A 20,036-nucleotide genomic window follows, 5' to 3' on the forward strand; every position below is an offset into this window, starting at 1 on the left:
AAGGCCGAGGCTGCCAAAGAGGAGTCTGAAGATGATGACGACGACCTTGAACCTCTTACACCCAATCATATTCTCCTCCTAAAAGGCAAACCTGCTGTACCACCTGGACTGTTTGTGAAGCAAGATCTGTATATGTCAAGCGATGGTGGAGACAAGTCCAATACCTCTCAGATTTGTTCTGGAAGCGATGGGCGCAAGAGTATCTTCTGTTGCTTCAGGAAAGGCAGAAATGGAACCGGGGAAAAGAAGTCTTGTTGCTGGGGACGTCGTCCTAGTGGTGGACTCGACGGCTCCTCAAGGCTCTTGGCTGCTTGGTAAAGTGCTGGAAACCTTTCCTGATAAGAATGGGTTTGTGAGATCTGCCCGTCTCAAAATGTAGTATTATGGAAAGGCCTGTAACTAAACTTTGCCTGTTGATGGCAGCCTGTGATGATTAATTGGTTTATGCACTAATAGGATATGGTGTGTGTACATGTATCACTCAAGAACATTTGGCTCCTTTTGTTTTTTTTGTTTGTTGAATTGTTATGCTTACACACCATTAACAATTAGGGGCCGGTGTGTAGGAGCCAAATTGTTTTTTTTCTGTGTTCACAAGTGTTGTATGCATTTCTGCCAGTAGGTGGCAGTATCTATTTTAGGCCATGGATTGAGTCTATATAGGGAGGTGGGCTAATCAGTGTGGTGTGCACACTGGGGAATCCACACGGTTTTTGACCGTGACATGGTGTAACTTCTCAGGTCAGAGTAATACGTTATGGTTAAAGTGAGTACCTTTGAGTTGACTGTATGTAGACTAAATAAACCTGGAGTACAATCAGCAGTGTTTTGGACATTGGCTTTGTTATCCATTTGCACCTGCATACACCTACACCGGCACGCGTACAAGCCAGTTAAACAAGCAGCGTGCGCGGATAGTGACAAAGGGCCACTATATTAGTCAAAAACCAGGTTCCCGTTGGACTCGTTGGGAAAGCAACAATCGGCCTTGTGGTTCCTGTGGGCCTTCGCTGTGTCTGGAAAGCGAAAAGAGAAAATTCTCACTTAGACCTGAATATAACAGAGGAGAAATATAATACATTACATACATTACACATACCGTATTTTTCGGACTATAAGTCGCTCCGGAGTATAAGTCGCACCAGCCAAAAAATGCATAATGAAGAAGAAAAAAACATATAAAAGTCGCACTGGACTATAAGTCGCATTTTTGGGGGGAAATTTATTTTATAAAATCAGAGATCAAGAACAGACATTACATCTTGAACGGTAAATTATAGTAATAACAATAGATTAGAGAACAACGGGCTGAATGGGTGTCTGGTATGTTAATGTAACGCATCAACAGATATTCAGATAACTATAACATAAACAACATAAGTTTACCAAACCCTGTTCCTCTAGCTGTGGTCATCTAGCTTTTAGCCCGCGATTAGCTTTTTTGGTTTTCTTCATTGCAGTTAGAGTATCCTCCGCTTTTCGCCAGTCCCTCACAAGTTTCTTGCTAACTACAAACTTTCTTTCAGCTGCTCCATTACCGTTTTTGGCTGCATATTTCACTACTTGCAGCTTGTAATCTGCAGGGTATGATTTTCTTTTTGGGGCATTTGTGTGTTCAGTCTTTCTCAGTTGTCTTTATAAGTTTATGTTTAAATTTAAATTTTTCGGTGGTACAGGAGCGTAGCAGATACTGGCACACCAGCCTAGAGCGCCCCCTCGCGACTGTCAGCGTGAACATGTGAAATTACCGTATATATTTTATTATGTAAGTCGCACCTGAGTATAAGTCGCAGGACCAGCCAAACCATGAAAAAAAGTGCGACTTATAGTCCGAAAAATACGGTAGTGCAATACATACAATACACGTAACATACATTAAAAACCAACACACTGTGACACAATCTGCTTGGGTTTCAAAACAAATCGTAGTAATCCCCCTAGTTCATGACAGATTTATAACTTGAAACCTTAAATTAAAGAATATAATTTACATTGTGAAGACTGTACAGCATATCAGAAGGAAAAAAGAGCGAGAACTAGGCCTGGCGATATCTGGGGATGATAGGAATAACAGGAAAAGACGATCAGTCCATGGTTACAAGGCTGGAAGATAATCCAACATGCTGTAACTGAAAAACCTAAATTTCTACAAACAATCTTCCAGGGACTGAACCAATTCTGGGGGCAGTCTGGTAAAAAAAAGAATTTAATTTCTGTAACACTCATGCTAAAAAATTAGCTGCTCCCAGTTTGTTAAAGGTATAATATGCAGGATTTCCAGACTAAAATGCCTAAAACCGACTTGATCTTCATTTTATGATTTGTTGATTTATGAACTCGTTTCTCAAAAGTTTCCAACAATGTTCAAATCCAGAGAAATCCATCATTTTATTCGAGGTAATGGCCCGTTTCATATGGTCGCCTGTTGCTATCGTTTCCCAGAGAGAGCCAGAGAGCGAGGAAGGAAGTCTGTAGACGGGACTAAACATAACTTGAATGAAACTTTAAAACATTACCTCATCTGTGAGCATTTCTGTCGAGTCACGTCACGCAGAACTTCATCGGTATAAAGAAGACAAAAACTCCCATGAACCCACGTTACTTATCAACTTTTGTTTTTCTGTATGGACAGCAGTAGAAATAACATACATTACTTTTTCTTTCTTTGCTCTTTTATATATAATTGTAAATGGAATGTCTTGAGTCTTTGGATGGTTGGATCTAACAAAACTTTTATTTCTGAGAAACTGTGGGCATTTTTCTTCCATTTTATAGACAAAATAGTTATTTGAAAAAATAAAACATTTAAATGACGACAGTAAAATGTGAAATACTGTGACAAAAAAACTGGCAGTGTTTGCCCATAATATGGGAAAATAGGAAGAAAAAAAAACCACAGCCGTGCACCCTGTGATGAATCATCAGGTCACGTGTAGTAACTGCTTTATATGAAGAGGTCACAAGTTTAAAGTTTGCGATGCACCCACCTGCATAAAGTCAACCTGCTGACTTGTTTAAAGACATCAATAAAGTGAAAAGGAGGAAGAAGCAGCTGGATGGAAGAGAAATCTGCTTGGCATGTGTGTGGGTTACAAAAAACAGACCCTACAGTGCATCACATCCCAGCCTTCATACTCATGTGTGAAGCAATGACTGGAGAAAATGTGGTGACCTTGAATCATGATTTATTAATGCTAATAATAAATATCTGTGCTCTCTGCTTTACAGTGTCTCAATTCATTCATGTTGCCTGTTATGCCTATGGTCTAAACTGCCCCCACATGCAAGCGCTAGTCAGTCAGTCCTTCTTCAGCCTCATTACATGAGAGAAAAGGACAATCGTGCTTTTATTACATCATGCACTGACTCTTTGTCGGTCATCGCTCACTCGCTTCAGAAAGTCTTTATCTCAGTTCCAACTGCTCCAGGGCTTTAACGGCAACAAAACTTAAATGACACGAGTCCAGTTTTAGAATCTCTCGTCCTCACTGGCTTCCCGTTGTAGGGCTGATGTTGAACTTTTACTGTTGACATACAGAGCATTACATGGGGAGGCCCGTCCATACCTGAATGACTTGTGGTGCCCTCTGACCACAGGGTGGAGGCTCGCCTCTTCATCTTCAACTCCTGACCATAAAATACGATCATGCTTCTGCTGTTTGCTTTCTCTGGATCTTTTTTCTTTTTTTTTTTATAATTTACTTTTTTAACTCCTCTTTCCATAAAGCACTTTGCAACTTCTGTTTATAAAAGTCCTGTATAAATAAAGTTTGCTTGCAAATTACCCCAGATGTTGCTCAGAAGAAGGTTCTTGAGCTTGTGAAATCACAGTGAGGTGAAGCAGAACAATCTGTGTAAGATTTCAGGGGAAAACCACTAACCAGCTAATGCAGATACTTACTTTTATACTGCACGTCTAAAAAATTCAGAATTTGTCCTTTTTGTGACTTTCCCAACACCAGCACAGTCATGTGCAGTGTTGAGTGTAGAAAAAAAAATACTGTCTTAACAAGTCAGCACTGAAAGGCAGATAAGGCACAGAGTTTGGGAGCAGCAGTTTTGTAGCAGGTTGGGATGTATATGATTGTGTCAAGCAGATTCACACATCAAAAATTCATGACCTTGTGTGTGTGTGTGTGTGAGACGCATACAGTACACAAGCAAGTTTTGCGGCGATTCCTGCTCGGTGCTGTCAGAGCACAGCATACATCAACCCCTAGTCCAGATCCAACTCTTGAATACAAAACAGATGAACCACTCTGCTGGTTTTTTTTTTTTGGCTGTTGTTTTGAGACAGCTACAGAAGACAACGAATACCACACTGTACTGATGTCTTACTCTGAAATTTGGATTAAGCTCTGGATGTTGCACAATCAAGCTTCAGAAGGAAAAATCCCAGATGTCGGTCCAAAATGGTTTATTTTGTAAAGGGGGCAGTTGGAGGAGATGAGAAAACATGGTGCGCTACTAAATGATGATATATTCAAATGTACATGACATTCAAAAAGGTATTACAGTTATCACTCAAATTTTCCACACATGAAGTTAAGTCTTCGTTCCAAGACGTTTTCCAAATGTAAATGGATAAAAACTGTATATATCCAAAATAAAAAAAATATATGTATCAACACAGTAAACCCTTGGGATGCTGAAAAGAAAAGTAAAAGAACAGTTTCATGCAGAATGTAAACTGATGATTTGATTTTCTCGATTTGGAAAAAAGAAATGATTAACAACAAACACAAGGTGAATGACTAACACATATTATTAATTTTGAGGAGAATCCTTCTGCTCTTTTGTCATCACATCATTAACTCACGTTAGCAGAAACCGTACTGTTTCAGCCTTTTATTCAGTATAATATGGGTCAATAGGAAATATAAGAAACTGCTGTTAATGCAAACTTGAGTGGTCTTGGCTAGCCATTACAAACAGCACATATGTTTTGAGATGCCTCATGAAAATGACGATCCAAAATAAATTACATTTGCCAAAACTTAACGCACGGACTGGTTGGAATGGGGGGGGTCATGGCGAGGGTTGGACTCAATGTAGGAGCGGACTGATGACTAGTCAAATGTGAATGAAGGTCCTCTGAATGTGTGGCGCCCAGAGGTACGACTGTAGAGTGAGTAAAAAGGTCCCAAAGTAGAAACTGCAGTCTTAACATGTGCCATACTTTAAAATGTAGAGGAAAACACCCTTACACTCATCAATATGATGAGCAGAAAAGTCCCAAACCAAAGCTTTGAAGTCTTTATTTTTGCTATCGGGGAGAGAAAAAATACTCGAAAACAAAAATAAAACACAAAACAGGAGAGGGAGGGAAGAAACGACTCCAGATATTACGCTGAATGCAGAGAAAATGAACTGCACAAGTTGGGTGAGACACTCCGGCACAAGGGGTTATTTCCTGGAGCTAGACTTCTAATATCCAAAAGTACTGGTCTGACGGACCCATGTTGGTCAAGGGGTGTCCATGGAGATGCCTACAGCAAAATGCCTCAACAGCAGCATCTTAGCAGGCTGTCTTAGAGTGACGCTATGTGCTTCCTGCTGCCTGGCTTTCTCCTCCCTCTGAATTACCTGCAGGAAGAAAGGTTGACAAGGGTTTTGTATGCGAGTGGTCTGAATGGGTTTATCGCAAAACAAAATGCTGCCATCGTAACAAAAAGCATCTGTAACAGCACAAAAACCACGAAACTCCATGTCAAGACAGCCATGAGATTTACGAGTAAATAAACAAAGGAAGGTTCAAACTCACACAAACAAAAACTACAACAGCTGCATCGTGGTTGTATTCTTCTACCAACCAGTCAAGTTGTACTTGTACATCCATGACAGTCCTGACTTACACAATATATGTAATGAAGACTTTGAAGGTAACTTTACACACAAAGTGCTGAGTAATCTGATTCTGTAGAACAGGTGAACTATGAATTACAGATTTGTTGGCCTGTTGCCAGAGTTTGGAAAGCTACCTGAGCGATTAGGCCTCCTCCGCTGATGTGCACATTTTCTGAATGGGACCCACAGGTCACTAGTTAGCGATCACTGCTCTAAAGCATAATGCCTCCAGCCACAGAGGAATGAATCAGAAAAAGAAAACACGTAACACTCACTCGTAGCAGGGGTGGAGGCTGAAGCAGAGGCAGAGGCATTGTCTTCCTCGTCGCTGTCGTCCTCGTTGGACTGCGGTACCTCGGCCTCAGGGATAGTTGTTGAAGGGGTCTCGGGCTCCTGCTCTGCCCTGCTTTTCAGGGCCAAGATACGGTGATGTAACGCTGCAGCCAGCTGACCTATGTCCTTAGAGCTACCCTGAAGAGAAGAGACACAGAGGGTGAGAGCACTATGTGACTTCAAAAGAAAAAAGGAATAAACATTCACTTACATCACGTGTTGGCACTGACATGTACCCAGTACATTTCAACAGACAGAATCAAGCAAAATGAAGCAGATTGTAAAACAATGACGATTCTTTTTAAAACGAAGAGGAGAACGAAGAGCCTGTTTTTATTGCATTCTGTAGGCTTGGAAAATTCTAAGCTGTAGTATAACGTTTGGTGACACATACCGATATTAGGAAGACCTTGACCCCCTGGTCCTCTGTGTCCATGGCAGTGATTCGTACACTCTTCTCACTAGCTTTGTCCACCTGCATCTGGGGCCAAAGTTTAGTGTTGAGGATCAACCGGAGGCTGCCCTGGGTCCTCATCACTGGAAAGGATAAAACACAAAGTAACAATCTCAACCTGTTGGAAGTGAAAGCAAGCACTTTTAATACACTGAACTTTCTATCTTTAAACGAGCTGTAACTTTGATGGTCAGAGTTGCACCAGAGAATACAGTTTAACCATAGCAGCCATGTCGCAGATGCCGGCTGAGGCAATTTACTGGTCCAGTCCCAAAATAAGTATGAGCCATTTACACAGTAAAATAGGTAAACATGGGGTCTAGTTTTAAAAATACAGGAATTACCCTTTAAATTCTCAGAAAAGTCCCTCCCCCTTTCTTTGATGACCAAACACTTCATACTTTTCATTCCACATGCACAGTGTGCAGCATGTTTGTGAAATGAGTGTAACAGCAGGCTGGGATGTCTGGTGCACAGAAGTGTGTAGCAGAAGAATGGGCTCCCCCTTGTGTTCAAAGAGAGGTATCGTATGCTATGAAAGATTTGTATTTTTTTACTCAGAGAAACGTTATCTCTTATTCCCATATCTACCTGGCACAAACGTTCAACTCACAAACAAACAAAAGGATTAAAGTTTTCAGTCAAATCGCTGCACCATAAAAAACAGATGCTGTGCAGATTCTTAACTTTTCAGCAGGTGTATTTACCTAGACGGGACTGTAGTGTGCCGTCGTCTGTCGATGCCATGTCGTTGAGCCTCAGCAAACCTCGACCTCTCTCTATCCACGACTGAGCATTCTTCTCAAATACATATAACTTGCACTGCATCTGAAGCAAGAGTCACAAGAAACAATAACTTTACGGCCTTCTGTCACATTTATTTACTACATGCGCTGCATCGAGAGTGTCGGCCTTCTACCTGTAAAACATTGCTTTCCGATTCCTCTCCGGTTTTGACGTCAACTTTCTCTAAGATGCACTTCTTGGCTGTGGCTTTGGTGTAAGCTGCTGCAGACTCCTCCAAAGACTCTGACACGCTGTTCACTGGTGAGATAAAATACAGCAGTGAGATGTTTGCACCTCATAGTTGGGGTTAACATTATGTTGTGTCATTTTTTTTTAAATAAAAAAAACTGGTGCGTCTGTATACGAGTCTCAAAATGTCCGACATGCAGCTGAAGATCATTTGCAAACAGAGAATTCAGCTTTAAGACCAGATCAACAAATGCCTCCACAGGCAGCAAACATATATACATCAGAACAAAAAAACATATGTACAGTATTATCTCAAAAGGTGATGAAGCCCACAAAATACCAACTTTTAATTTGTGTTCACACAAATACATAAAGAAAATGCCATTCTCCCCTTTTTTCCTAAAAATGCACACGTTTTCGGTGATTTCAAATAAAAAAACATCTCTGCTGCACCTTGTTCGGGTTTAGCAGTTATTTGGATTCGCTGTGAATAAACAGGGAACCTGATGATAAGGACAAACACAAATAAATCCCTTGGGTATGCCTAAGAAATTTGTGCTGGAGGATGTACCTAATATCTCCTACAGCTCTTTATGGAGTGCTAATCAAACACCAGCTCCCACCTACATTTGAAGCAGATATTAAAATACTTTGAATAATTTGCTGAATAGATACAGAGATATTTCAGTTACTATTTCTACAGAACTTCTTATTCAACTCTCCCAGGTCTTGTTCTTCCCGTTTGTTGTGATCACACGTGAGTAACACTATTAAAAAAAATTAATCCAAACATCATCTCAATAATCCGAGGAGTTTATGTCTTTACCCTTCTCTGGGGTGTTTTCCTGTGATGAGGACTCTGAAGCAGGGGCAGCTGAAGCATCTTTATTTTCCTCATTTGAAGACTCGCCCTTTGGTGGACTCTGAAAACAGAACAGAATCGATCCTTGGCACTAGTTCAAAGTTGCAAGTGTGGCAGATGGTAGACTCACTATTTAATTGGCTGGTACAACTTACCAGAACTCGTTCAGACATGTTTTGACCAAAAACAAATTTTGTCCCACTGTCTGTACTGTTTGTGGCATTTTTTGAACTGAAAGGACAGGAGAGAGAGAGAGAGTGAGAAAAAAACAGAATTGATGGAAGTTAATCATGAATGGAGATGAGTTGCTAAAAATATTTGAAGGAGGACACAATTTCATTACCTTGGGGTAGAGATGTACTGTAAGAAATAATTAGTGCCCTCTGATTGAGAGTCCAGTGGCACACTATCCTTTGACTTGTCTTCTGTACTGTTCTCTTCCAACTGGAGGAAGAACAAAGTGATACATTTGGAGTGATGCAAATAAGCCCAACTTTAAGAAAAAAAACACAGACACATGTACAAATCATCATTAATTTAAAATCTTGACTCACATGCAGTATAGCAAGTGAGTCAGCAGTGAGTCACCATTTGTCAAAATCTTGTCCAAACAATCCTGCCAGAACAGTTCCAGACTCACCACAAAATCCTACAGACTGATATTGGACACTCTACAAACCACCACAGGAAAGGCACCTCTTAACAGGAACTAAAGTCATAAAACACATCAGGGAATTCTCTGAACCAGGGTACACTATATAGACAAAAGTATTCAGTCACACCCCTTTATTTCTGAATTCAGGTTTGGTATGGGGCTGATTTTCAGGGGTTGGGCTCAGCCCCTTACTTGCAATGAAGGGAAATCTTAATGCTTCAGCATACAAGACATTTTGGACAAAGCTATGTTTCCAACCCCACAGCAACAGCCTGTGGAAGGCCCCCATTCCACCCAAGCACACAAAGCACAGTCCACAAAGACATGGCTGGATGAGTGCGTGCAGAAGAACCCAACTGGCCCACACAAAGCCCTGACCACAACCCCACTGAACACCCCTGGGACGAACTGGAACGGAGACCCTTAGCCAAGCCCCCCCATCCAACACCGGTGCCTGACCCCACAAATACTCCACTGCATGAATGGGCAAAACCACCCATGGAAACATTCCAAAATCCAGCAGAAAGTCTTCCCAGAAGAGCAGAAGCTGCCACAGCCACGGGGGGGTTGAACCAACTCCACACCAATGTTCATGCACTTACAATGCCATGTCAGCAAAGTCCCTGTTGGTGTAATGGTCAGGTGTCCCAGTACTTTTGTCTGTATAATGTAGCTGAAATCCATAATATCAAGTTAGACATCTAACCATTCAGAGCAGTGCCTAAACTGTGTAAAACTCCCTCCTCTTCCTACCACACTGAACTGTGTAGATCACATTTTGTTTGTCCTCGCCTCAAGTTCACACGTTCACTGTCAGAAACAGGTGCAAAATGAGTGGAAAATAACCCACCTTTGCTCTGTCTTTGATATTCTGACCAAACACAAAAGATATTGCTACATCCGTCTCCTTCTTCTCTCTTTCCCCTCCGTCTTTGTTACCACTTGCTCCATCTTCCTCATTTTTGTGTTTCTGAAATGGGAACAAAAAACGCCTCAGAATCAGCTTTATATTTATCTTTTCCTGTATGATGCCAATTTTTTTTCTTGCAACACTGTTCTGAGAAGAATAAAAGCTTCTTTAACTAACATTTAACTTTCAATAAAGAGATTCTTTTGACATCCAGCGTTTATAAATACCACACTCAGTATACTTCCTCATAACAAACAGAGCATGAAAATAACCACAAATCTTTAGCTCTTCTGTAAATAACCCAAGGTTTTATCCTTTCCCACACTTTCATGCCTTAAAGTCTGTACTGAACTGACTGGCATTGTTTTTCCACTACCAAGCCACCGGATTATGACAGGCAGAGATTTAAACACTCCTCACCAATGACTTGGCCAGAGTGGCTGAGTGCTCTGTGTTGTTCAGGAAGAGGGACTGGGTCCGAGGTGCTTCATCTGATGACTTTTTCACACCGTTGGTTCCACAACTGGAATCTAAATAAATTAACAGAAGAAATACACTTTAACAATGATTCTGAATGTTTTGTTAATATCAAATAGCAAGAAATAAGTGCAGTTGAATCCAAGTTGCACTCACTGGACTCTATATGTGATTTAGAGGGCGGTGCCTGGAGAACTGCAGGGCGGAGGACACTGCGTTGCTGTTCCTTCGGTTTTTGACTCGGGACACCTGCAACGGAGTCAACTCGTCTTATACCAAACAATTACTTTTTTGAGTCTATATGTCCATGTCTGGATATACAATTTTCCTTTCTAAGAGGGGTCATATAGAAGCATACGAGTCTGTTTTGTTTTTTCAATTTCAATCAAGTCAGTCTGACAAAAAAAATTACACAAAGAAGTCTATCGACCTCAGACACCAACCTGAACTTGGTGCCTGTCCATGTATGAGAGTTGGTGGCTTTAAACGAAATCCCACAGGCTTCTCCTCTGGTGAGACAAGCACAAGAGAAGGCAGACTTTAAAAAATATATTAAAAAGGGAACATTACTTCCTCCTTCCTTCTATCAGCTCCTGTGCAGTACAGCAAATATATTTAGATTTAGATTCGCACTTCAAATAACACACAAAAACATGCATGCATATTTTTTTTACAGTATTAAAGACCCATTGCAGCCATACTTTCAATAACCACAGGTTTTTAAATATAAATTTGTGTTCAATTCAAATACGAGTGAAAATTCTCATCAACAAATTATTCTCTATAGTTTGCAATTCTCACTCCAATGAAATGCTCATGGTGACCCATAACAAATATTCTGCCTGAGATGAAGAACAGTATGCAACCAGCAGCAATACAAATACTGTATGTGCGACCCACACAAGATCATAAACCCCAAGAGTCTGCAAAAGCGTGAAGCTGAGACCTGAACAAATTTCTCATGTTTAAGACCCAACTTGGTCTAACCAAATTATACTGCTAAATATAAGACAACTCATAGTCATATTTTCTTCTCTTTTTTTGAGGAAAAAAGAAAGTCTTTATCATAAATACAAAATTACTAAGGAACAGCCATTATACATGTAGGGTCTACACTGAGTACAGTACAGAGGCCCAAAAGCATAGTCCAACAATCTTACAATCCTGATAAACCATTCCTCTTTGTTAGCACAAACACTGCAGCCAACCAGCAGCACGTGACACTGTGACATCTTGTAAGAAATCCTCTGTAGTTACTAATATCAAGCTGAACTTTATTCAAATATTGGTGTCTTGAATGTGGCTGTTAAATGCAGAATTGCTTTCCCAAATGAACTTTGAGGTTCATACTGTCATAATTCAGAACAGAACTACATTACGGACAGGCATAGTCACGGGTCATACAAGGTCGTAATGTTCCCACAATGAACCAGTCTTCTCTCCATTACTGGCAAACTACTTTTGCGAAGCTACTCTTCAGTGAATTTTTCATTTAACACTGACAATCCACGTACCAAACAAATGCAACAAAATATGGCATAATCTATTTGCAACGCATGACACAAACTGATGCAGACTACGGGTGCCGCCATACAAAGAAATACGGGAGGAACAATTTCTTTCAAAATAAACAAACCACAACCACAGGCTTAATGCAACAAATCAGCTTGAACGGATACAGAGATGTCCACCTTGACTGGAAATGGACTGATGTGGCACAAGATGTTTCTTCAAGAACATTCTCTTCTCAGTTAAAAAAAAAAACAAAAACACTCATACATGCGTAATTTGGCTGTCTGTGGCGGCTGGGGATTGCATTCTGTATCTGCACATTTTCCTCCACTCAGAAATATGTTAGACAGAAGACACTGGTCAGTGTGAAGGGGGTGCATTTGCAGGCAGGGGACATACAAAACTTCACTGACAACTTAATAACAACTTAAGCTATAATCCATGAAAAAGTTATTGTTTACCAATTTCAGTAAATTTACGTGTTTGCTGCCTTAAATTGTTGAAAAAAATTCTGCTTGACCATTGAAAATAAGAGTTTTACTGCCAGAAGCCTTTAAACTGTGAAGTTCAACTAATGGTCTCGATGGCTCACCTGGCTCGGAGTCAGAGTTCCCAGTCGGAGACTGGCAGAAACTTGAGGGCATGAATACATTGTTCTTGGGAACTGCAAAGTAGTGAACAGGCACTGCACTCAGCATACAAATCAATGTGTACACCAAAAGCAAGAAGCAAGAAATAATAACTAGTCTGCTCAGTCACCACGTGCTCTTACCAGAATGTGGGGGTGGGAATGATGAGGTCCTTTCCCTTTTCACAGGGGGGCAATAACTTCCCTCATCTTTATCTGAATCTGAAAAAGAGAACAAGATATCTATAATATTTCAGTTAAAATATGTCTATGAAAGCGATAATACTAACAAAGTGACCAGTTTAGACCTAAGTCTTACCTTCTCCATCCTCTGCACTTGAGCCCTCCGCAGATCGCTGCAAGAGAACGCAGTGAGTTTTTTGAGTCCACCTCTAACCGAAAAAGTGGTCTTGATCATTCAAATGATTAAAAATGGGATAATATGAAAAATAACACCAGGTACATTATTGCTTGACCTCAGTGGTAATGAAGTCGAGTCTAGAGCAGTAACAAAGTCTACAAAATCATAACATATGGCTTCAGCCTCAATAACAGGGAGAAACTTACCTTCTGTGCTTTATCTTTTTGGAAAACAAACACAGGAGGCGCTATGGCAGGCTTGTCTGTTAAGAGAAAATGTAGGTTGGTCATCCAAGCACTAACTTAGATTGTACATTAATCTGATCTTTTCTGTTCTGATTCTTCTTAGTGGTTTACAGAAGAAATCAAAACAGCTAAGACTATGGTCCACTAGTTTCATGGCCTTGATTTTCATCTGAAAAACACTGACCACATGAGTGTTGTTAAAGATGGAAAATTATTAGTACTAATCATCCAGAACAGAATCAAACACCAAATTCCAAAGTACAAATAATGCCAAAAGGCATACAAAACATGGATGTCCTTTGCTATTGTATAACTGATTAATGATAACAAACCCACAATGTTTGCCTTTACGAAATAAGTTGGTGAAGCTTCCAGTGAGGTAAAACAACAATTATTTACAGTTTATTTAAAATACCGGATTTAGGTGCGTCAGTGTGAAAGCAATCTGTCGACTCAACAGAGCACATTTCTACAATGACAAACAATGCCTAATTTCGATCAATGCCAACAAGTCAAAAGAAATAAACTCTATATACTGCAGTTAGAGACTGTCAAAAATATAGCTACTTTTCAACCACCAGGTGCCTGGAACTTAATAACAATATCCTCATTTTACAGTAGACTACTGAAAGTATCAAAACTACAAGAAAAGCATGCAATCAAATTTTCAACCCAAGACTATACAGATATTAAAAGTATTATAAATTTGTGGTACATGTTCAATCACTTTCTGAACCAGCACCACAGGTTATTAAATTGTTTTGAAAGGAAAAGAAAAAAATAATCTGATTTTGTGTGCCTGATACCATTTTTTTTCTTTTTGCAGTGGCATTGAGAGGTATGCACTCTTTTTTTAAACTAGTATCTAAGTTAAAAATTCTGGCATCATGACAACTACCCTACAGCAATTAATTATGCAATCCTATTAGAAGTACCAGGAAGAATGAGATCACATAATGTTGACCTAAACGTCCTAAACAATATGGCCAAATGTAAAGTAGACTGATGTAAAAACCCATGCATCACCAACAAACTTCCAGTCATTCCACATGGCAAGACAGCAATTGTAGCTAATTTTGTAATCAAAAAGGAAATTATGTTCAGCCCACTGCCAAAGATGCTGCTGCTGTAAACTATTGTCATAATCAACCAAGAATAGCAACTGCCAGGCCAGGTAACAATCCGATGCGTCTACCTTCACAGTATAACCTCTGAAAGATGTGTAATCCTATAATGTTAGCAGACAAAGGTTTTCCACTGTCTGGGTTGGGCCTAATACAGTGAGCAGGTGTAGCATCGCCGTTGTGAGCTCTGCCGGGACATAAATGCATGCGGTACCAGCCAAATAGCCGACAGCACACCGCTTGGAGTGTTTACTGAACCGACATTCACTATCTCTAACACAATCGCTCATTGCTAATACTAGCTGTTTAGGTATGAACCGCGTTTGATGGCAGGAAACACTAACATGTTGTATGACCTATATTTAACATCCAGCGCTGTGCCTCTCTGCGTTCTGCAGTCAGTTATCTTGGTCAATGAATGTAAGAATTCTGGCATGCAACACTGATATTCACTGAAAGAATTCAAGCAGCCCGAGATGTTCCCGGCTTATGTTAATCAGCTAACATTTACACTATCTGACCCGTTCCAGCAAATAGTCGGAGCCACCGGTTGTTCCCTGAAGTCCCGAACGTAGCTTAGCTCACTGGCTATAGTTAGCTTGCTAATGCGCTCCATCCCGCATGAGTCATCTCGCCAAACAAGCAACGACACCAAGATTCTCACTGATTTCTCCAACAGTTAATAGATCAGGACAATGACAAACATATCTGAGCAGAATAATAAAGGAAGCAGCAATTACAATCAAAGCGTTGTCTCTTGGATGACGTTTTTCACTCTACGCGCCTAAATGAAAGTCAAGCAGTCCTGCAACGGGGAGCTAACTACATTAAACAGCAAAGACGATGTCGCACTGTAAACGTTTCCTATCGATAGAAACATCACCAAACGCTAACTAGCACTAAGCATATGTGTAACGTTAGCTTTGATACAAGCCTTAACGCACTTTCCCTCTATGGCCTAACAAGTTTTGGTTTATTGTCACAGTAAATCTTTTAGCTCCCCACAAATGGCAAAACATACAGCCTATAAATAGCCGGGTGCTAGCGTTAGAAGGCAAGCCAGCTTGTGACAGACAGCATTCGAGGGCGTTCCGAGGCATTCCAGGTATTACTCTCAGCCCAGTCGTTAGCATTGTTAGCCTGCTTGCTAACGTTGTAGTTATGTGAACGTTGCAAATCGGTAATTCACTTGAACGCACTATCAACACGCCGCCAAGCAGCTTCGTTTCAGTTATCATATATGCAGACATTGTATAGGCGCTGTTTATAACCGCACAGTAGCTGTATTGTTTTCTCACTCTGCCACTTACTCACCTTCGTTTGCCAAGTCCGCCATTTTACTTCGACGCTCACACACCCACAACCCACCGCGCAGATAATACAAGTTGAGGCTGAATGTTTTCAGTGGCACAAGGTACATTGCCGCCGTTTCCTAACGCAGCGAGCGAGCGCTCTGTCATCTCCTGTGCGCTTCCGTTAGTCACAACATACACTCGTGTCCATAACTGTCACAGTGTTTTGTTTTGTTTTTTTTAATTGAGCACATGTTTCTAATAGCCCCACGGAACAGCTTTAAGTTTGCTCAGATAACCTAACGATCCGAGGCCTCTGTAGAAATGTATCCATACAATGTTGTGATAACAGTTTTCAAAAGACAGCTGGATCAGCTAATGTGAAAAGCTGCGCACAAATGCACAAAAAATAAACATCAAACACACTAAATGTGAATATGAATAAGATTAGTTTCTTACAACCTCAGAGTGGATTGACAAAACAGTAATTCAGCCACATCTGAGATCTTCCTGAACAGGATGGAGTCTGTTGAGTTGTCATGGATAGCTTGGTAGGCATCATCACTGTTGTTATGATGGTTGGTGTTAACAAATGAGAGCCAAAGGCCCCTGCTGGATCAGGCCTGCTTGTTCCAACAACAACAAGGAACAGCTACCACATAAAAGGATGAAAGATGTCAAAATTGCAGCCTTAATGTTTATGTGTGCAACATTAACAGAGTTAAAAGAGAGGTTCCTGACAGTGGTGAAGGAGAAGACCTTGCTCCAGGACAAAAATTAAGCTGAATAAAGATGAAAACTTAAGCTTGTGTCTGCTACGATCGTGTGTGACAGGGAGCAGGATGAGTCAATGACTAAGGTGAAAAGGGTAAAAGGGTAAAAAATGAGGTGAAGAGGAATGGGTGTCCCAATGGTTTCTTCTTACACCCTTCCCACACTGAGAGTTTTTGATGTGCACTTCACAAACCTTTTATTTCTTTACACATCACTTGTTTATTTAGCTTTTACAGTCGCAGCTGCAGCTCTTCATCCTTCCTCAGGAATGTTACTGCGCAGGTGCTTTAGGTATTTGGTACAACAGCCAAACTGATGTAAACAAACAAGGCAAATGATGTGCAGTAATGTCAAGATGAGTAATTCTACTCAACATACTTAATTAAAGAAAGCCTGCTAAGTTTTTATTGACAGTCAGACCTCCCACCAAAATGATTCCACTATCTTGATGTCTAACACACGTGGAATATATTTCCTACCCCATAAAACATTTGCAAAGCCTTGTGAAATGATTTGAAATGAACATTGTTTACACCAGTTTGAACTTTTTTGACTCTTGCATTGTACTTTTTATGGAGGCCACATTTGCGACGCTGTGAATCAGACACAAACGCATCAATGGGCCATTCTGCAGTACTGATTGGCTCCCATAACTGTAAACAATGGAAAGCCACTCTGCTCGGATCGAACCCAAGACATTGTAGAAAGCCCAGACAGAAGCAAACATGAATCCAAATTTTTAGAAGCCACAGATATTTTAGTTTTGTATGTTTTGAACACATCACAGCAACATTTCTACAGTATGTGTTATATCACGTTGTGATACCATGAATACAAGCTTAATTTCTTATTATATCTTATTATTATATTTTTGTCTGTTTTCATGTGGATGTTTTTACAGCTTTGTGTTGGGTAGAGACTGTATAAAATCTGTTAAAAACAAAGTCTGATGCTCTGCTATCCACATGTCAGTGCAGTTCACTACAACTGCCACTAGAGGGCCAACTAGCATTTGAAACTGGAGCTTCGGTAAGTTACAGACCAATTTAATGTTCACATTGAGGGAATTATTCAAAGGATGCCATGTCATACCATACTATTCTATAAAAAAGAAATATTACAAATGCTTTGAAAATCATTTTACATGTTCTCAACATAACGTAATGTAACAACATAACACAACATAACATAACAACATACCAATGAAGGCTTTTCAGTGCTTTAAATTCTTGAGTATGTTTTTAAAAAATCATTTAACCTAATATTATACATCATCCAAAAGATTTCAAAACAGTGTAGGCATTGCAAGTTAATAGAATCATCAAAAACATTTAAGAATAACATTAGTATGTGCTTAACTTGGAAATTGGCTGAACTGACTGTGTCTTTTTTATAAAATTCCCCAAATCAGTTTCTGTTATCACAAGAAAACTGTTTTCTGGAAGTAACCAGAAAACAACACTGACCCCTGGATATGAGGTAATTATGTTGAAACAACGGGATTAAATAATTATAAGAACGATCACTGCTCTCTGTTGAGGATTGAGTACATCTTTTTTCATGCTCTGTCCCTCATTGTCCCAATGAAAAGTTCCTTTGCTATAGAATACGCAGAAAGACAGTTAGGCAGAAAGTACTGGGCAAGTACAGTAGAGATATAAACATAAACCAGTTGTTTGCCTTGTTAGTTCAATTATGGTTAAGGAACATTGAGAAGAGTACATTTCATAAAATGTTGCATTGCACAATAGAAACCAAAGTTTTCAGAAAGAATCATACTTCAAAATTTCCCTTCAGGCACATCTCAAACAAGCCACTGCTTGTGTTTATGCTCTTTACCGCAGAAAGGCCTCGTCTGTCAGGAAAGCTTGGCTTGTGCTTTGAGCCATAACAGTTTCATTTCTTCTCTTATCCATCAGTGTAGCCATGTCCAATGTTTGCTGTAAATCAGTGAGTCAACGCTTTCATTAGTAGCAGACCACGGAGCCTAAGTATAATTACATTAAAGTTGGGCATTTTGGTCGTGCCTGACAAACTTGTATGTGTTACCATCCGAATTAGAGCATCTCTAAACGAGCCCTGTAATGTTATCAAAATAGTAAAAGTGACTCTTAATTTTAGAATCCATCAGATTGGACACACTGACTTCCTGTCCTCCCGAGGTGTGTGTGTTTTATGTGCTGCTCTGATGTACCGCAAGACCAGCTGAGGCACACTCTTGTTATATAAGAGGCCTTTTTTGTTTTTCGGAGGATTGTAAATGACACCTTAAAAGCAGAACCCAGGGGGATTTCACTGAAAAACACAAGGGTAATTATGATGCAAACATTCTTTCACAAAACCCAAAACCATGCTATTTGTTTAGTGGTATAATATTTGATCTTATCTTCTGAGCTGTGTCACCTCAAGAACACAGCTTCTGGGCAAATACATTAGTGATGAACAATTGACAATAAAATCAAAAATGCTATCTTCAAAAGTGTGCTCATTAGCAGGTTAGGATTAGAATTGGAATGGCTTCAAAAATGTGGTGCGGTTTAGCCACATTTGGTATAGAAGTGTATACCCATACTGGTGAACCAAACAGCAGAGGCCTGGGAGAACTAAAGTGCTCTCAGTATGGGGACAGCGTCTCAGCCTTAGAGTCTAAAAATAGCCTAATGTGTCCATAGCATGTTAACATTCATGGCATCTACAAAACCTGATTGGGGTTGAGGTTTTAAAAAGTGAGTATTAATTGCAGTCTTGAACTCAAGTCTCAAAAATCAGATGCAACACACAGCTTTTAATAAATAATAATGGGAACACTACTTTTTGCGCTGGCACTGGACGTAGATTGATTTGTTTGTTTTTTTTCAGTTATTTTCTTCTATGTTGGCTTGCATATTTATTTGCAAGAGCATACAGTATCGAAACGAATAGTTGCAACATTACTAAATGTTCAATTAGTATCATTTTTCAGTCTACAGCATGTGAGGGTTGTTCTCTACTGCAACCTTTTTTTTACTGTGTGCCAAAGTTTCTCACACATTGATAAATGACTTGCTGGAGATGTCTTATTTCACACGCATGCAAAACGACAGCAATGGTGAAAGGATAAAATAAATATCTTATTATCTGAGAAGAATGCTGAAGACAACGCAGTGTGTCATCACACAGCCTTAATCCAAGTACCACCCTTGGCAGTGGACCATCATCTCCTGACAAATATTCAGTGTCATTAATCCATCAGGGTATTTTGAACAGGCAATTGCAACCAGGAATAGACATAAGCACAGCCAACTCTATAGTTTTTTTCTTGTTGAAGCGACAGATTGTTTTGCCAACGAACATTCAGATCTCTTTCATGTTGTGTGTGTATAATGGAACCCACACAGCTAGCGAGGAGCAAGACTGGAATCGCACAAAGAGACTGGGGCAATTTGAGAATAAATCACGCAGCAAACCATTTTTATATGAACTGCCTCAATGCCTGGGTGGCAACTGTGAAGAAACAATAAATTCTCAGATTCTTTCTCCATAATGCATGGTCGTACATTCTGCAGTAGAAGTGTAGTAAACAACTGAAGTGAGCACCAGTATCCTGC

The 20,036-nt window shown here is 40.0% G+C and overlaps 1 protein-coding gene across 5 annotated transcripts; it reads right to left on the reverse strand.

Moving 5' to 3' along the window:
• Positions 1–4,400: 4,400 nt before the first annotated feature.
• Positions 4,401–15,842, reverse strand: ranbp3b (RAN binding protein 3b). 5 transcript variants are annotated; one of them, XM_046408874.1, is made up of 17 exons: positions 15,698–15,842; positions 13,221–13,276; positions 12,973–13,009; positions 12,798–12,896; positions 12,618–12,689; positions 10,957–11,022; positions 10,670–10,762; positions 10,457–10,566; positions 9,977–10,096; positions 8,815–8,915; positions 8,627–8,702; positions 8,436–8,532; positions 7,554–7,678; positions 7,342–7,462; positions 6,575–6,717; positions 6,123–6,318; positions 4,401–5,586 (listed from the first exon to the last, which is right to left on the reverse strand). In XM_046408874.1, exons 1-17 carry the CDS (start codon positions 15,801–15,803, stop codon positions 5,543–5,545), a joined length of 1,662 nt encoding a protein of 553 aa, XP_046264830.1. In that variant the 5' UTR covers positions 15,804–15,842; the 3' UTR covers positions 4,401–5,542. The 5 variants fall into 5 exon arrangements, with proteins under 5 accessions (XP_046264830.1, XP_046264831.1, XP_046264827.1 ...); XM_046408875.1 differs by having other exon boundaries at positions 12,798–12,875; positions 15,698–15,840; XM_046408871.1 differs by lacking the exon at positions 15,698–15,842 and adding an exon at positions 15,405–15,643.
• Between the last annotated feature and the right edge of the window lie 4,194 nt (positions 15,843–20,036).

The sequence above is a fragment of the Scatophagus argus genome, chromosome 13, assembly GCF_020382885.2.
Source record: "Scatophagus argus isolate fScaArg1 chromosome 13, fScaArg1.pri, whole genome shotgun sequence".
Taxonomy (NCBI): Eukaryota; Metazoa; Chordata; class Actinopteri; family Scatophagidae; genus Scatophagus; species Scatophagus argus.

Bases quoted from the DNA above. Each gene is read 5' to 3' on its own strand.
- ranbp3b (XM_046408871.1), bottom strand. From the start codon at position 15,633: ATGTCTGCATATATGATAACTGAAACGAAGCTGCTTGGCGGCGTGTTG. The intron at 13,277-15,404 runs GTATGTTTTGCC...TTCTCTTAACAG, and splicing joins CACCCGGCTATTTATAGGCT to ACAAGCCTGCCATAGCGCCT. The intron at 8,916-9,976 runs GTGGGTTATTTT...TTCTTCCTCCAG, and splicing joins ATATCAAAGACAGAGCAAAG to TTGGAAGAGAACAGTACAGA.